The sequence below is a fragment of the Nilaparvata lugens genome, chromosome 9 (genome assembly GCF_014356525.2).
Source record: "Nilaparvata lugens isolate BPH chromosome 9, ASM1435652v1, whole genome shotgun sequence".
Lineage (NCBI taxonomy): Eukaryota > Metazoa > Arthropoda > Insecta > Hemiptera > Delphacidae > Nilaparvata > Nilaparvata lugens.
In genome coordinates, this window is record NC_052512.1 from 30855518 (window position 1) to 30870764 (window position 15247).

The window sequence follows — 15247 nt, forward strand, 5'->3', positions numbered from 1 at the left end:
TAATAGATTGATTATCTTTGTCAGTTGAAGAGGACGAGCTGAAGAGAGACACGCTCCAGAGTTACTTGAGGAAGTACATGGATAGGGCCGAAGCTCTACTGCCAGTCACCAAGCAAGTGGAAGTTGATCCATACTCTCAACTGACCACTCTCAGTGAGTTATTCAACCATTTATCTATATACATATAAAAGCGTAATGGCACTCACTCACTGACTGACTGACTCACTCACTCACTCACTGACTGACTCACTCGCAGAACTAAAAATCTACCAGACCAAAAACGTTCAAATTTGGTAAGTATGTTCAGTTGGCCCTTTAGAGGCGCACTAAGAACGGATTTGGAAAAACTTCCAAAGATACGCCCAAAATCTGCGTTTTTCCAGCTTTTTTCTGCTTTTTCTCAGATTTATCGAGAACAAATGAACAGAAAATGTTCAAATTTACTACAAAAGATCAGCTGAGGTGTAATAATATTGAGGTAGAAGGAATTTGAAATAACGTCAAAGATACGCCCAAAATTAGCATTTTTTTGCGTTTTCTCAGCTCTTTCATCAAGTAATAGAAAGAAAATGTTCAAAGTTGGTACAGAGGTTTAGCTAGGGTCTAAAAATTGTGTGATGAGGTGACTTTAATATTTCATCAAAGATACGCCCAAATCACCGTTTCTCCAACGTTTTTTTCAGCTTTTCTGCGTTTTCTCACCTTTTTCAATAATTGATAGAAATATATTGAAAAAATTTCAGTACACAGGTTTAGCTGAGGTGTAAGAATTTTGTTCGCCAAAGATACGCCGATATAGTAACAGGTGTTTTTACTAGCGTTCGTACTCCTAGACTGGAGTACAATAATTCTCATAATATCCGAACGAAGTTTTCCACTCTGCACTAAATAATTGAAATTAATCGGTGATTGAATCGAGCGAGGAAGTACTTTAACTTTCTGATGGAATGAAGCATGCTCAAATGAAAAATGCAGGCGAACGAAGCGAGCCCGCTGATCTCATTTCTGGACGATCCAGTCGGGGGTCCAGGGGGCGGAGTCTCCTGGCTAGACTGATATGGCGAGCGAAGCAAGCCTGAAGGCTAGTTTATTGAATATATTATAGTGAGGTCCACGTTATAATTGCAGTGTTTGATAAGCAAAGGTATTGCTATCCTTGTCTATCATTCAACAAAGTGAATAGCGCTATCTCTTTCTCGCTTTGCTCTGTTGCCAGATCGTCTTTTAACAATTTAGAATTAATAATCAATTTCATAAAATATTTCATCTTAATTATGAAAATTCATTATTGAAAAATATAATTCCTTGCTTAATGGAATATAATTGATTATTTTTTTCACGAGAATGAACAGTTGATATTACATCAATAAGCCTGTATCAGCTACCGTCTATAGAAGGCATTGGCAAGACAGAGAATCGGCACCGTTGTTCTCCTATCTTTCTCCACTGAAATTATAACGTGGACATCACTATAACCAGGTAACCTGTGCTCCGCAAGGGTCTATTTTGAAACTTGCAAACTAAAAACTTGTCGTTATGTAATCTTGGAAAATTGAAAATAGGCACATAACCATCCTCGGTTAATATTAAGAATCTATATAAAAAATGTCAAGTTAATCAGTTGAGTAGTTCAGACGTGATGATGCGTCAAACTTAATTTTCCTATCCCGTCCGTGTTTAAGCCAGCTCTTTCCTTTATTGTAATGTATTCACTTATTTATATACTACAAGCATTACGCCCAAACCAGTCTTCACTACTATTTACAATCAAATTGAGCTTGTAAGTGAAGGCTGGCCACTCACGACAGGGCAAGTGTATTGAACATGTGTGTACACACATGTCGTCATACATTGGTGTGCAATCACACCGAAACGCTTTGAACACAATTTTTGGGGGTTAGGTTTTGTATTTTTGGTTTTTTTCTTCACTGCATGGTATAAAAACAATCTGGCATCAGCGCGGAGGCAAACAAGAATAGAGCTATCTGTTTTGTCTAATGACAGACAGAGATATGAAACCGATATTTATCACGTGCTGACTTAATAACCTGGATCTCACCATAGTAAGGTCCACATTATAATACAGTAGCAGTATTTGATTAACATTGGTGTTTCTATCCTTGTCTATCATTCAACAAAGCAGATAGCACTATCATTCTATAGCTCCTCAACGCTGCCGATAGTTTTCAACAATGTAGAAATATAATTAATTAACAAGATATTGCAATTATTCAAATGCTAATAAATGAATAATTATTAGTAACCGGAAACCCAAATTAAATGCTGTAAATCACCCCGAAGACTTCTGCTACTGCAAATATTGACAACAGGTAAGCATTCCTGACCAGCAATTAGAAAGTACCGGGTTCGATTCCCGGGCTGACAAATAATTTTTGAATAGTAGCGCTCATCGAATTTCCATCTAGCTGTTTACCCTGTTGTCAATATTTGCAGAAGCAGAAGTCTTCGGGGTGATTTACAGCATTTAATTGGAATTTCGTTTAATATTATTATTATTAAAAACACACAAAACAAGACAAAACAAAATTACAAAGAATTACGAAACAAATAAAACACAATAAAATGTTACAAATATAAAAAACCATGGGCTTTGTGGTTGGGTGTGTTGGAGAAGAGAAAAACAGAGAGGAAGATACCTAGCCAACTATGGTTTCCCATGTAATAGGCAGGCAAAGAAGAGAAGTAATGAGGAAAAAAGGAAAGGGCGAAATGGGGGGAAGGAAGAAAACAGAGGAATAGGTACTCAAAATAAAGGTAAGCGAGTCCACTGAAAAATGAAAAAACTAAAGAAAAAACAATGCTGGAGCAGAAATCTCGAGTCATATATCTAAATGGAAGAAGAAATTACTGTATGTCCAGTTTTTTATATCCAGTTTAATTTTTCCGCTGATCTTATTGTCCATGAGAAAGTGATTTGGAATGAGGTTTATTATTTTAGTACCTATGTAAATTAACTGCCTCCTTATACATTCAATATTAGTGTTATAGGTTACATATTTGTTAGCAGTGGCCCTTAGATTATAATAATTAAGTGTAGAGTTTATTGTGAGAGGAAAATCGGATGTATATTTTATTAAGTACTCAATTACGGTTTTTATGTATAATTGACGTGTAGTCATGACCTCAAAATCACTAAAAAACCATATCCGTTGGATAGAGCCTGGGGGTTGCTTAATAATAGTTATTTCATTAACAAGATATCTATGATTCAATCATTGAGAAATATATTCCCTTGACGAATAAAATGTAAGTGATTAGTTTAAACAAGAATGATAAGTTCATAATACACCATGATTCTAAAAGAATACCACAACTTTGAAAATTGATAACTCTGCTAAGAATAAACGGAGAGTGGAGCACTATCTGTCGAAGATTCGAGGAAGCTCTAAAGTTTTTTTTTAGTTCCTTATTTGGAGCACTACCCCATTGGCACTCATCTGTCCGTGCCTATTTGAATGAAAACTATCCGAGGCAATGGATCGGCCACCAAGCAGCTCGAGACAGAGCACTTCATCACTGGCCTCCAAGAAGCCCTGACCTCACCCCCTGCGATTTTTTTCTATGGGGGTACGTTAAAGATAAGGTGTATCGACCGCCTCTACCAGCTAACATTAAGGAGCTCAAACAAGAAATAACAGCAGTTATACAAACTGTTACGCCCGATATGCTTCTGAGGGTGTGCAACGAGTTCGAGTATCGTATTGATATCACTCGAGTGTCTGGAGGGGGTCCTATTGAACATTTGTGAACTGGTTTTCTAGTGGGGAAAAACTTATTTTAATACTCTTAATTTTGATTTACAACCCAATTTTCTATTATGTTTCCTTGATTAAATACAGATTTTCAAAGTTGTGGTATTCTTTTTGAATCACGGTGTAGGCTATACATCAGATATTCCGGTATCACTTATAGCCTATAGAAGGCAGAGAATTGACAACGCTGTTGTCCTATCTTACTCAATTGCCATTATAACGTGGACCTCACTATGTAATGAATAAATAAATGATATAGATTATAGGTAATTTGAAATAAATTATAATTTATATAATGATAAATATGTAAGTAAATGAATAAATAAAAAAAATAAATTATTGCAGGAACTATGTGCAAATCGACTCCAGCACTGGCGGATGCTTTAGACACAATCGCAACAGCTGAAATGTATGTGGCGGAGGGATATTATGTGGCTGCCTATAGCAAACTAGAGTACGCGCTCACTGTGATAATGGACGCCCTCGCCAAAGAGCCTCCCGGCCCACGACGAAAATTATTACATAAACAGGTACACATCTCATAAAATGTACAGAGATATTGTGGAATTTCTCCATATCAAGGTGAAATAAAAAAGGTCTTCTATATGTCTCCACTGCCATTATAACGTTGACCTCACCTATGTACAGGGTGTTCTGAAAAACGGTGCCCATAATTCAGGACATGATTCCTCTCATCAAAAGAAGAAAAATCTGGTGTGGTACACTCACACAACTTTCCTTGCTCATATTTGAAACTACGATCAGACTTCTGTATATGTGTATATATAATTGTTTTCAGAGAACTTTGTGTGAATTGGGAAATTCGATGATTTTTTTTGGTCGTCATTTTTTTAAAGTCGTCAGAACAGCTGTTCTACAGATGAAATATCTCGACTATGTGTTCTTTTAATGAACTGCGCTACCTACCTACCTCATGCACGAGAAGGAGGTTACTAAGTCCATTTCTCAAGGATGGGGTGGACCCCCCATTGGTTTCCCAGAAAGGAGACTCATGCCAGTTGATAGAGCTGATAAATAACTATGCAGGGTATGAATTTGAAAAAAATCGGTCAAGTTATTTTTTAGAAAATCGTGAAAAACATGGTTTTTTAGTAATTATCCGCCATTTTTCTCAAGAATATTACGGAGCTCCTGCAATTTTCCCAGAAATGAGACTCATGTCAGTTGATAAGGCTTATAAATAGCTATCCATGGTATGAATTTGAAGAAAATCGTTAGAGCCGTTTTCGAGAAAACCGTGAATAACATGGTTTTTTAGTGATTATCCGCCATTTTTCACAAGAATATTACGGTGCTCCTGCAATTTTCCCAGAAATGAGACTTATGTCAGTTGATAGGGCTTATAAATCTGAAGTGAAATCTAAATATGAATCTCTATATAAATTTGAAGAAAATCGTTAGAGCCGTTTTCGAGAAAACCGTGAAAAACATGGTTTTTTAGTAATTATCCGCCATTTTTCTCAAGAATTTTACGGAGCTCCTGCAATTACCCAGAAATGAAACTCATGTCAGTTGATAGGGCATATAAATAGCTATCCATGATATAAATTTGAAGAAAATCGTTAGAGCCGTTTTCGAGAAAAACATGTTTTTTTTAGTAATCATCCGCCATTTTTTCCGCCATCTTGAATTGAATTTTATTGAATTTCTTATTGTCGGATCCTCATGGTACAACCTTATGGTATAAACCTTAAGTTTAAAATTTCAAGTCAATCTGTTTATTAGGAATGGTTTATCTGTTTGTTAGGAGTTATGGTGTCCACACACACACACACACACACACACACACACACACACACACACGCGCGCGCGCGCGCGCATCTCGACTATGTGTTCTTTTAATGAACTGCGCTACCTACCTACCTCATGCACGAGAAGGAGGTTACTAAGTCCATTTCTCAAGGATGGGGTGGACCCCCCATTGGTTTCCCAGAAAGGAGACTCATGCCAGTTGATAGAGCTGATAAATAACTATGCAGGGTATGAATTTGAAAAAAATCGGTCAAGTTATTTTTTAGAAAATCGTGAAAAACATGGTTTTTTAGTAATTATCCGCCATTTTTCTCAAGAATATTACGGAGCTCCTGCAATTTTCCCAGAAATGAGACTCATGTCAGTTGATAAGGCTTATAAATAGCTATCCATGGTATGAATTTGAAGAAAATCGTTAGAGCCGTTTTCGAGAAAACCGTGAATAACATGGTTTTTTAGTGATTATCCGCCATTTTTCACAAGAATATTACGGTGCTCCTGCAATTTTCCCAGAAATGAGACTTATGTCAGTTGATAGGGCTTATAAATCTGAAGTGAAATCTAAATATGAATCTCTATATAAATTTGAAGAAAATCGTTAGAGCCGTTTTCGAGAAAACCGTGAAAAACATGGTTTTTTAGTAATTATCCGCCATTTTTCTCAAGAATTTTACGGAGCTCCTGCAATTTCCCCAGAAATGAAACTCATGTCAGTTGATAGGGCATATAAATAGCTATCCATGATATAAATTTGAAGAAAATCGTTAGAGCCGTTTTCGAGAAAAACATGTTTTTTTTAGTAATCATCCGCCATTTTTTCCGCCATCTTGAATTGAATTTTATTGAATTTCTTATTGTCGGATCCTCATGGTACAACCTTATGGTATAAACCTTAAGTTTAAAATTTCAAGTCAATCTGTTTATTAGGAATGGTTTATCTGTTTGTTAGGAGTTATGGTGTTCACACACACACACACACACACACACACACACACACACACACAACACACACACACACACACACACACACACACACACACACACACACACACACACACACACATACACAAACACACACATATATATATATATATATATATATATATATATATTATATATATATATATATATACAGACCAATACCCGAAAATCATGTTTTTGGACTCAGGGGACCTTGAAACGTATAGAAAACTTGAAATTGGGATACCTTAGTTGTTTTTTTTTGGAAAGCAATACTTTCCGTACCTATGGTAGTAGGGCAAGGAAAGTAAAAACCATGTTTTTTACGATTTTCTTAAAAATGGCGAACGACTTTTTCCAAATTCATACCCTGTATAGTATCAATTTACCCTGTATTTATCAATTTTAGACGAGTTATTAGATCAATTTTTGCTATTAAAAAGAACGACTAGAAGTCAGATGCTATCTGATAAATCCGACTGCTAGTCGTTCTTTTTAATAGCAAAAAGTGATTTAATAATAAGCAGTTCGTGATGGTAAACAACATTGAGGTGGGCCTACTTTGTTGGCTGTTAATTAAGATGTACAATTTAGCGTACTTTATGTAAAATGAAGTGAAAATTTGAATAAAACTGTTTCCAGACCTGTAGCAGCAGTAATTTTCAAGTCCCGAAACTTAATTTTTTCCCGCTGACTTAATTTTCAAGTTAGCAAAACTTGGTCCCGATAAAAAGTTACTTTAAGGTTTGAAGCAGATTTACTATGTAAAATGTACAATAAACACAACATATTTTTTCACAGAACTTGTAGAAAATTTAATTTTGAAGAGTAAGATGTAGAATAAATCTATAATAGACAAACGCAACCTTAAAAAAACTAATTCTTAATTACATACAAAATGCATGAAATAATAGATAAAATCTGTTAAGCTCTCTATTTTTCATGCGTTTTGTATGTAATTGAGGATTATTTTTCAAGGTTGCGTTTGCCTATTACAGGCTTATTCTACATCTTTCTCTATGAAATTTCAAATTAAATTTATTTCCAGAAAGTACATTTTACAATATATTCCCTGAAAATTACTCCCTCTAATATGGAACAAGTCCGTGTTTAGAGGAGGAGTCATACAACAATAGACACAATACAAGAAAGAAAAAGTTGTCTTTCTACTGCTGTAGTTTACAAGCATAAGCTATTCAAACATATTTACTAACACATAAAACAATTGAAAGAAATATAATCTCAAATTCAATATCATTAATTAAATTCTCTACAAGTTCTGTAAAAAAATTGTTGTTTTTATTGTACATTTGACATAGTAAATCTGCTTCAAACCTTGAAGGAACTTGTTTTTCGGGACCAAGTTTCGCGTATTTCGTCACATACTTTCAAAATTACTGTAGCTACAGATCTGGAAACGGTTTTATTCAAATTTTCAGTTCATTTTACATAAAGTACGCTAAATTGTACATCATAATTAACAGCCAACAAATACCCGTAGGGCTTCGTTTCGGCAGGGGAACTGAAATTCAGACAAAATCTTCCACCCTGTATAACTTGGTAACCAAGCATTTTCGGACCTATGTTAATTGGTACTTTTTTCTTCTTTTGATGTGAGGAATCATGCACTGACTTATGGGCACCTTTTTTCAGAACATTCTGTATAGGATGAATCATGAATTCATTAACCTTATTTAAGTTTGTAGCGTGAATTTTGATGTTGTGGAACTTTTCCATAATTGAATAGACTTAGAACGTTTAATTTAAATTAAAGTGGATTTTTGACAACGTTCTAAGTCTATTCAATTAACCTTATTGTTTAGGGAAGTTTTGGAGAGTGACAGTTTTGGGCTCAGCTATTGTCCAGTTGATGAACGAATGAATGCATGAATGAATGATATGTACCTTAAAGCCTGGTTTTCACTAGCAGAGTTAGTGGTCGAGTAACTGGTATACTAACTCCACTGAGCTAACTCTACTCTACTCACTTAGTCGAGTAACTGTTTTCACTACAATTGAGAACAGTGGGTAAAGTGTGTTGTTTAGTGAACAGAACTAACCTTAAAATTTCAATAATTTTTAATAAAGTAGAACTTAAACAGTTATTAACACTTTTTAATTAATTTGAATAAATTAATACTTTTTGATAAATAACAATATTTCTTAAACTTGATAGCCTACGGCATGACTCTATCCTTCTAGCTCGAGACTGTTTTCATTAGCATAGTAGTGGTAGAGTAGAGGGAGAAGCGGTGGTGGGTGAACGCAAGTGGTAGAGTACTATCCTACGGTGCTATCCCACTCTACTCTACTAAAAACTAGTACTCTACCATAACTGCTCTACCATGAACGTTTTTATTGGGAGAGTTCACAAGGTAGTTAGTACTTGCCCAGGAAATTCTACCACTAACTCTACTAATGAAAACCAGGCCCAAGGTAAAATAAAAAAGAAATTGTCAGTTCCACATAATTAATCTGAGCCAGACTTGAGTTTCAATGCACTAAAGCTTTTACCTTTGGCTTTACCCAAGGCTTTAACACTTTTGTTTTCAATTGTCTACAAGAATTCCATAAAAACTTGTATATCTTCCACAGTTCTCGAGATATTATTAAATTGAATAGTATTTGGAAGTACAAAAAATAATGTACTCAATAAATTTACTAAATTCTTGTAGTTCTTTCAATATTATCATAAAAAAGTATCCTATTATATTGAGCGATCAATTTCTGTATATCTTTTTATATTTTTATATCTGGTTATTTATGTTCAAACGATCTCGAAAACGGCTCTTAACGATTTTCACGAAATTTGGAACATAGTAGGTTTATGATATAAAAATTCGATTGCACTAGGTCTCATCCTTGGGAAAACTCGCTGAACGACATTAAAAGGATAATTCATCCTTGGCTGAAACAGCTGAGACTTTCGTCGTCTGTGGATAGTAAAAAGTGAGCGAGTGATTCTGTGGAAAATCAAAATATCGCATCCCCGAAATTCATAAGCTGACGTATAGCCAGCTGTAAAATATAAACACGATCATTTTATAGAATTTGTGTTCTGTTTATCAATAAATAACAATAACGAGCGAAGCTCGGTGCCCCGATATTTATAATTATGTGTAAAAATATACTGAACGTTTTGACTTTGGGAGAAGATGCACTCTTTCCCCTAAATGTACAAATATTTACATAGTTATTATACAAGATGGCGGACCTGCCGAAAGATCTCGTTGTCACAGTGAGTGATTAATTCATTTATTGTAAAATATCTGACTGCTAGTCGTTTTTTCTAATGGCAAAAAGTGATTTAATAATAAGCAGTTCGTGATGGAAAACAACATTGAAGAAATATACATATTTATTAATAATATAATAATATTATATTAACATATTTATAATTATTTACATAATAATCTGATTGTTTTATTTTTGAAGACATGTGAGTGGATGAATCAGGCGACTAGAGTTCAGGCTCTCATTGATGCATCAGAAAAAGAATATCTCTCGGAGGTCGAACTCCTCCAGAACAAAGGTAACTCTTGTCCATTCATTCATCTACAGATTTAATTATGCTGTCTTTTTTCTTTAGGGTTACTTTTAATAGAAATCTCAGTACCCTTTTATAGTTATTTGTGCAACTAGTGCGCAAAGTGACAGTTTGCTGCACCGAAAGAAACGTTTACTTGAGTGCAGCAGAGGAACTTTGCGCACGTATTTCACATTTAATTTTTCCTACAGTTACCATTGAATATGAAAAGTGGGTAATTATGGGTAAAATTGCCTGAAATGCATCAAATGTTTTTCTGTGTAATTTTATTATTGATAAAAACCTTAATTTATTGTCAAATTGAATAAAAATGTTGTCCTTGGTTATAATATATAGGTACTTAATAATTTGCGCGTTGTGCTTCGTTGCACCTCTGCTCACTATAGCAGCCCAGTCACTGTTACCAACTTCATTTTGATTTTGCTGCACTGTTGCTCCATATAACCTACTAAGTATTTTGCGTTGCCATGTTGCAAATCTGGAGTGCAGAAAAATTTTTCCCGCACTAGAGCGGAAAAGTGATTCTTTGCGTTCTGTAATCAGTGCAGCAATGGCCACTTTTCAACGTAACTGTAGGAAAAATAAGAGAAATTCAATGAAACTGGTTAGAAGTTCGTATCTGCAATTGTTATTGAGATACAAGTTGAAAAAAGTTCAAAGTCGAGTTAAAATCTAAACTTTTCAAACAGTTTTTTTTCACGGTAACAATATTCTTCCAATAATGAAAAAACTTTGCCATTTTATAAACTACTTGTTTGTACTTGTTGAAAATTTATACTCATTCGATAGTTTATAAAATGACAAAGTTTTTTCATTATTGGAAGAATATTGTTACCGTGAAAAAAAACTGAAAATCAAGAAAAAACTGTTTGAAAAGTTTAGATTTTAACTCGTCTTTGAACTTTTTTCAACTTGTATCTCAATAACAATTGCAGATACGAACTTCTAACCAGTTTCATTGAATTTCTCAGCTAAATTTCCTATAGAAAAAGTATTTTTACGCCCTCAATCACTCGACACAAAGCTATCAAATTGTAGAGAATTATTCAAACTCAAATAAGATAAGTCTCGTTTTTAATTAAAAAATCGAATTTAAACTGAAATTCTGATTCGAGGATTTGAGCTAGACACCTGTATTTGGTCTCATTCGAAAGATAATCAAGAAAGGAAGTTTTTGCGCTATAAAAATTATTTCGTACCCTTGAAAAAAAATCGAGAAAAATGTGTCTGAAGTTTTCAAAAAAACTTCAAAAATCACTCTTTTTCAACTTTGACCGCTAAAAAATACTACTCAATAATCAACTTTGGCATGTTTTATACCTCAAATCAATGTGAAATTTTGTCCTCTTTTCAACGATGTCCTTAAAATTCACTTAAGACCAATGGTTCTTGAGATATTGACGATTTAATGACTGGAAGTACTCCTACTTGAAAAATATCGAAAAATCTATATATCTCGAAAGTAGATGCCATTTACGGATATTGGGACGTTTTTTTCATGACTTTTCCCCCCCTCCCCCCTCCCACCGCACCCATCCTACCTTCCCCGCACCTCCCCCGCTCCTGCCGCACCTCCCCCGCCCCCTTAGAAGAACCTCTCTCTCTCTCTCTTGGTTATGTCGAGTGAGTAAACGTGTGTCAGTTCGGCTCCGTCTTCTAACAGATATTTCGTAGGGTTATACAGTTCAATTCACTTCAAATTATACATCTAGTTATTCAGTTTCTCGAGCTTAATTCAATAGTGAAATTATATTTTTGATTAACTCACACTCTTTTTATTTATCTTGAAAAAACATTCATAATTCTTCAGTCTACCTTCTCGCCTGTAAAAGTGTAAATCCACCTAACGGTACACGATGGGTCGACCGAACAGAGGCGAGCCGAGGAATGAGGTCAATGCTCCGAAGCCAGGGCCAGCTATTTCTGGATCACTGTCTGAAGAGACCCTCCAAATTATTCGACAGCAAATCGAGGAAACTGTGCATCATGCTGTTTCTATGGCAGTGAAGTCTATCTTTGAGGAACTTCAGGCATTGAAGGAGGAGAACAAACAGCTGCACGATAGAATTCGTGAGCTAGAGGTGTCTTGTCACCTGAAGGTCGACGACCTCGAGCAATACGGGCGCCGACATTCAATACGTATTTTTGGGATCCCGGAGAGTGACAAAGAAGACACGGACCTGCTGGCGCTTGATGTCTTCAACAAGAAGCTGAACGTGCCCGTGACTCTGGCGGATGTCAACCGCTCGCATCGCGTTGGAAGGCGTCAACCACCTCAACAAGGGCAAGCTAAACCCAAGGACCGACCCATCATAGTACGACTCTGCAGCTACCGGACCAGGAAGATGATCTTCGACGCTAAGAGGAAGCTGAAGGGTTCCGGCGTCACCATTCGCGAGGATCTGACTGCGGAGCGTCTCAAGATCCTCAACGCTGCGGCCGACCGTCATGGGCATAGGAATGTCTGGTCATCGGACGGGAGGATCAAGATCTCTATCGGCGAGGGAGGATCCAAGAGGGTCCACACAGTCGAGAGGATGACCGACCTTCAGAAAATAAAGGTAAATTAAATCATTTCAGGATTCGATGACTAAGGTGCCCTTTACTACAATAATAGGAAATTCGTATTAATACATTTCACAGTAGATATACCTTGGCATTTTTCATGAGCTGGCTTTCTGTTCTATAAATGAATCTTTCCACTGCTATTTATGATTATATATGAGGCAATTATTTCAAACTAAGGATATCCACATTTGTTAATACTGATTAATAATTTATCTTTATATTAATTCCCAAAACTACGTTCAATGCATCAACTACTATACTCCAGAGGGTACTTAGAGAATCATTATCTCTATTCTTACTAATAATTATTACATCTCTTACCAAAATTATCTCCATAATTAATAATTTTCGAAATGCTGAATTTCAAATAAATTGGATGATTAACATATGTTATAGATATGGATGTAATCTATAGGTAAAGATAGTAATCTCCTATATAATGGTATCTTCTACTGTTGCCACAGCTTGAACAATAGAAGCTAATGTGTGAAGAATTATTGATAGAGCAGAGGGGTGGGTAGTCTGTTCATATGCTTATATAGGGGCTGTGTTTCATTTGACGTTATCTTAGACATTCATCACTAAACTATTACAGTTCTCAATTTACTACTTTTATCGTTATTGCAACTCCCAATAGTTAATTATACTTCTAATACTATATAATATTTTTCACACTTCACCGTTCAATACTATTTAAAACTCATCTAAAATAGTCTAGCACTTTTTCCATCGTCTCCTCAACTTCTTATTTTTTCTTTCTCGTTTCTCTTCTTGATCTTATATTTATAATGATTACTTGAATATTGTTGTTTGCGATGATAATTATTCTTCTTCTTCTTCTTCTTCTTCTTCTTCTTCTTCTTCTTCTTCTTCTTCTTCTTCTTCTTCTCTTCTTCTTCTTCTCTTCTTCTTCTTCTTCTTCTTCTTTTCTTCTTCTTCTTCTTCTTCTTCTTCTTCTTCTTCTTCTTCTTCTTCTTCTTCTTCTCTTTCTTTTTCTTTTCTTCTTTTTCTTCTCTCCTTGATTAATTCAAGATCACAATGCGATGTTCTATTTCTTATTCTATAGTTCAGTTTCATAAGTTCTTCGCAATTTGTGCACATTCCTTCTTTCTCTTCTTTTCTTCCCTATTATTATCATTATTTTCCCTGTGATTTTTCCACTAGCTATCCAGCATGTTCAAATGTTTATTTCTCTTTCTATATCTATTTATCTTTCTACCTTTTCTCTTTCTATCTGATTACCTTCTACTAATATCCATATATTATATTATAATATCCATATATTTATCCATATAATATTCGATTCTTTCCCACATTATATCATACTATTCCTCTTCAATTTTATGCGAATATTATTCATTATCACTTGTATTATGTATCTTTCCTCTATTGGTAACTTTCTTCAAAGATTTTTCGTGTTTCTGCTGGCTTCTTCTTCTCTTTTTCAGTTTTTACTGGATCCCATTTCGCTCTATCTCCACCATGTACACGATCTTCCACTACTGGATTTCATCTCTCTCTGTCTCCACTTGGACTCGATCTTCCACTACTGGATTCCTTCTCGCTCTACCTCCACTTGGACCCGATTCTTCCACTACTGGATACCTACTCGCTCTACCTCCACTTGGACCCGATTCTTCCACTAATGGATACCTACTCGCTCTATCTCCACTTGGACCAGATCTCCCACTACCAGTTCTTTCTCAATCTTATTGTGACCGAGACTCCACACATCTACATCTTATTGTGTTTAGTGAATTTTTGAACTAGTGCTTTAAATAGTGAAGGGAGCCGAACTGTCAAGGCATACTGAATGCACTCGAATCAAGAGACTTTTTCATTTAGGTTAAGTTTTATCAGTTTCATCCCCATTTCCCCGTCATGTGTCGTTCTGAGGTCGGTTCACGATTGGTCTGCTGCTTCCATGATGCCTCTCACTGACACGTCAGCTCGCTCGCCCTCAAGTAGGTATGATTATTTCAATAATAGTAATAATGACGCAGGTATGTTTCTAGCAAATAAGCTCCACTCTTTCAAAAAACTTTTCAAGGCTGCTCACCTTAACGTACAATCCCTCAGCTGCCACATTGATGAACTCAGAGCAATCTTCCGTTTTCAGGACTTCAATATAATTGGAATTTCCGAATCATTTTTGAAGCCTAGTATTTCATCAAATTTTGTTGCATTGCCTGGATATAATCTTTTCCGGAATGATAGATTAAATAAAGCTTGTGGGGGTGTAGCAATTTATGTGAAAGATGGTATCAAAACAAAAGTTTTAATCACATCTAAACAAGAGTATTGTTCCAGACCAGAGTTTATGCTACTTGAATTATCCTTATCCAGTAATGATAAATTACTCGTTGGTATCTGTTATCGCCCACCAAAAATAGGTCATTTCACAGATTTCGAAAATGCCTTGCTTTCTCTTATGCCTTGTTATAACCGTATACTAGTTATGGGGGATATGAACACCGACTTGAACATGACGAATCGTAACTTTGACTACTTTCAACTGACTACAATTTTCCAATGCCTAAACATGACTATTTTACCCCTCGATCCAACTCATCATACTAATGAATCAGACACACTCATTGACCTTCTCATTGTTAGTGATCCCAAT

The 15247-nt window shown here is 35.5% G+C and overlaps 2 protein-coding genes across 2 annotated transcripts in view; one reads left to right on the forward strand and one right to left on the reverse strand.

The window, feature by feature from the left end:
* The window catches only part of LOC111044983 (serine/threonine-protein kinase ULK3), a gene marked incomplete at its 3' end in the record, with an annotated part of 39902 nt that extends 29864 nt beyond the window's left edge, over positions 1–10038 (forward strand). The window contains 3 exon segments of the mRNA XM_039435218.1: positions 25–153; positions 4119–4303; positions 9942–10038. Of these exon segments, the coding sequence (XP_039291152.1) occupies positions 25–153; positions 4119–4303; positions 9942–10038 (411 nt within the window).
* LOC120352904 (transcription initiation factor TFIID subunit 10-like) overlaps positions 1–15247 on the reverse strand; it is a 207195-nt gene that overhangs the window by 163274 nt on the left and 28674 nt on the right. The gene's annotated exons all lie outside the window — the stretch shown is intronic.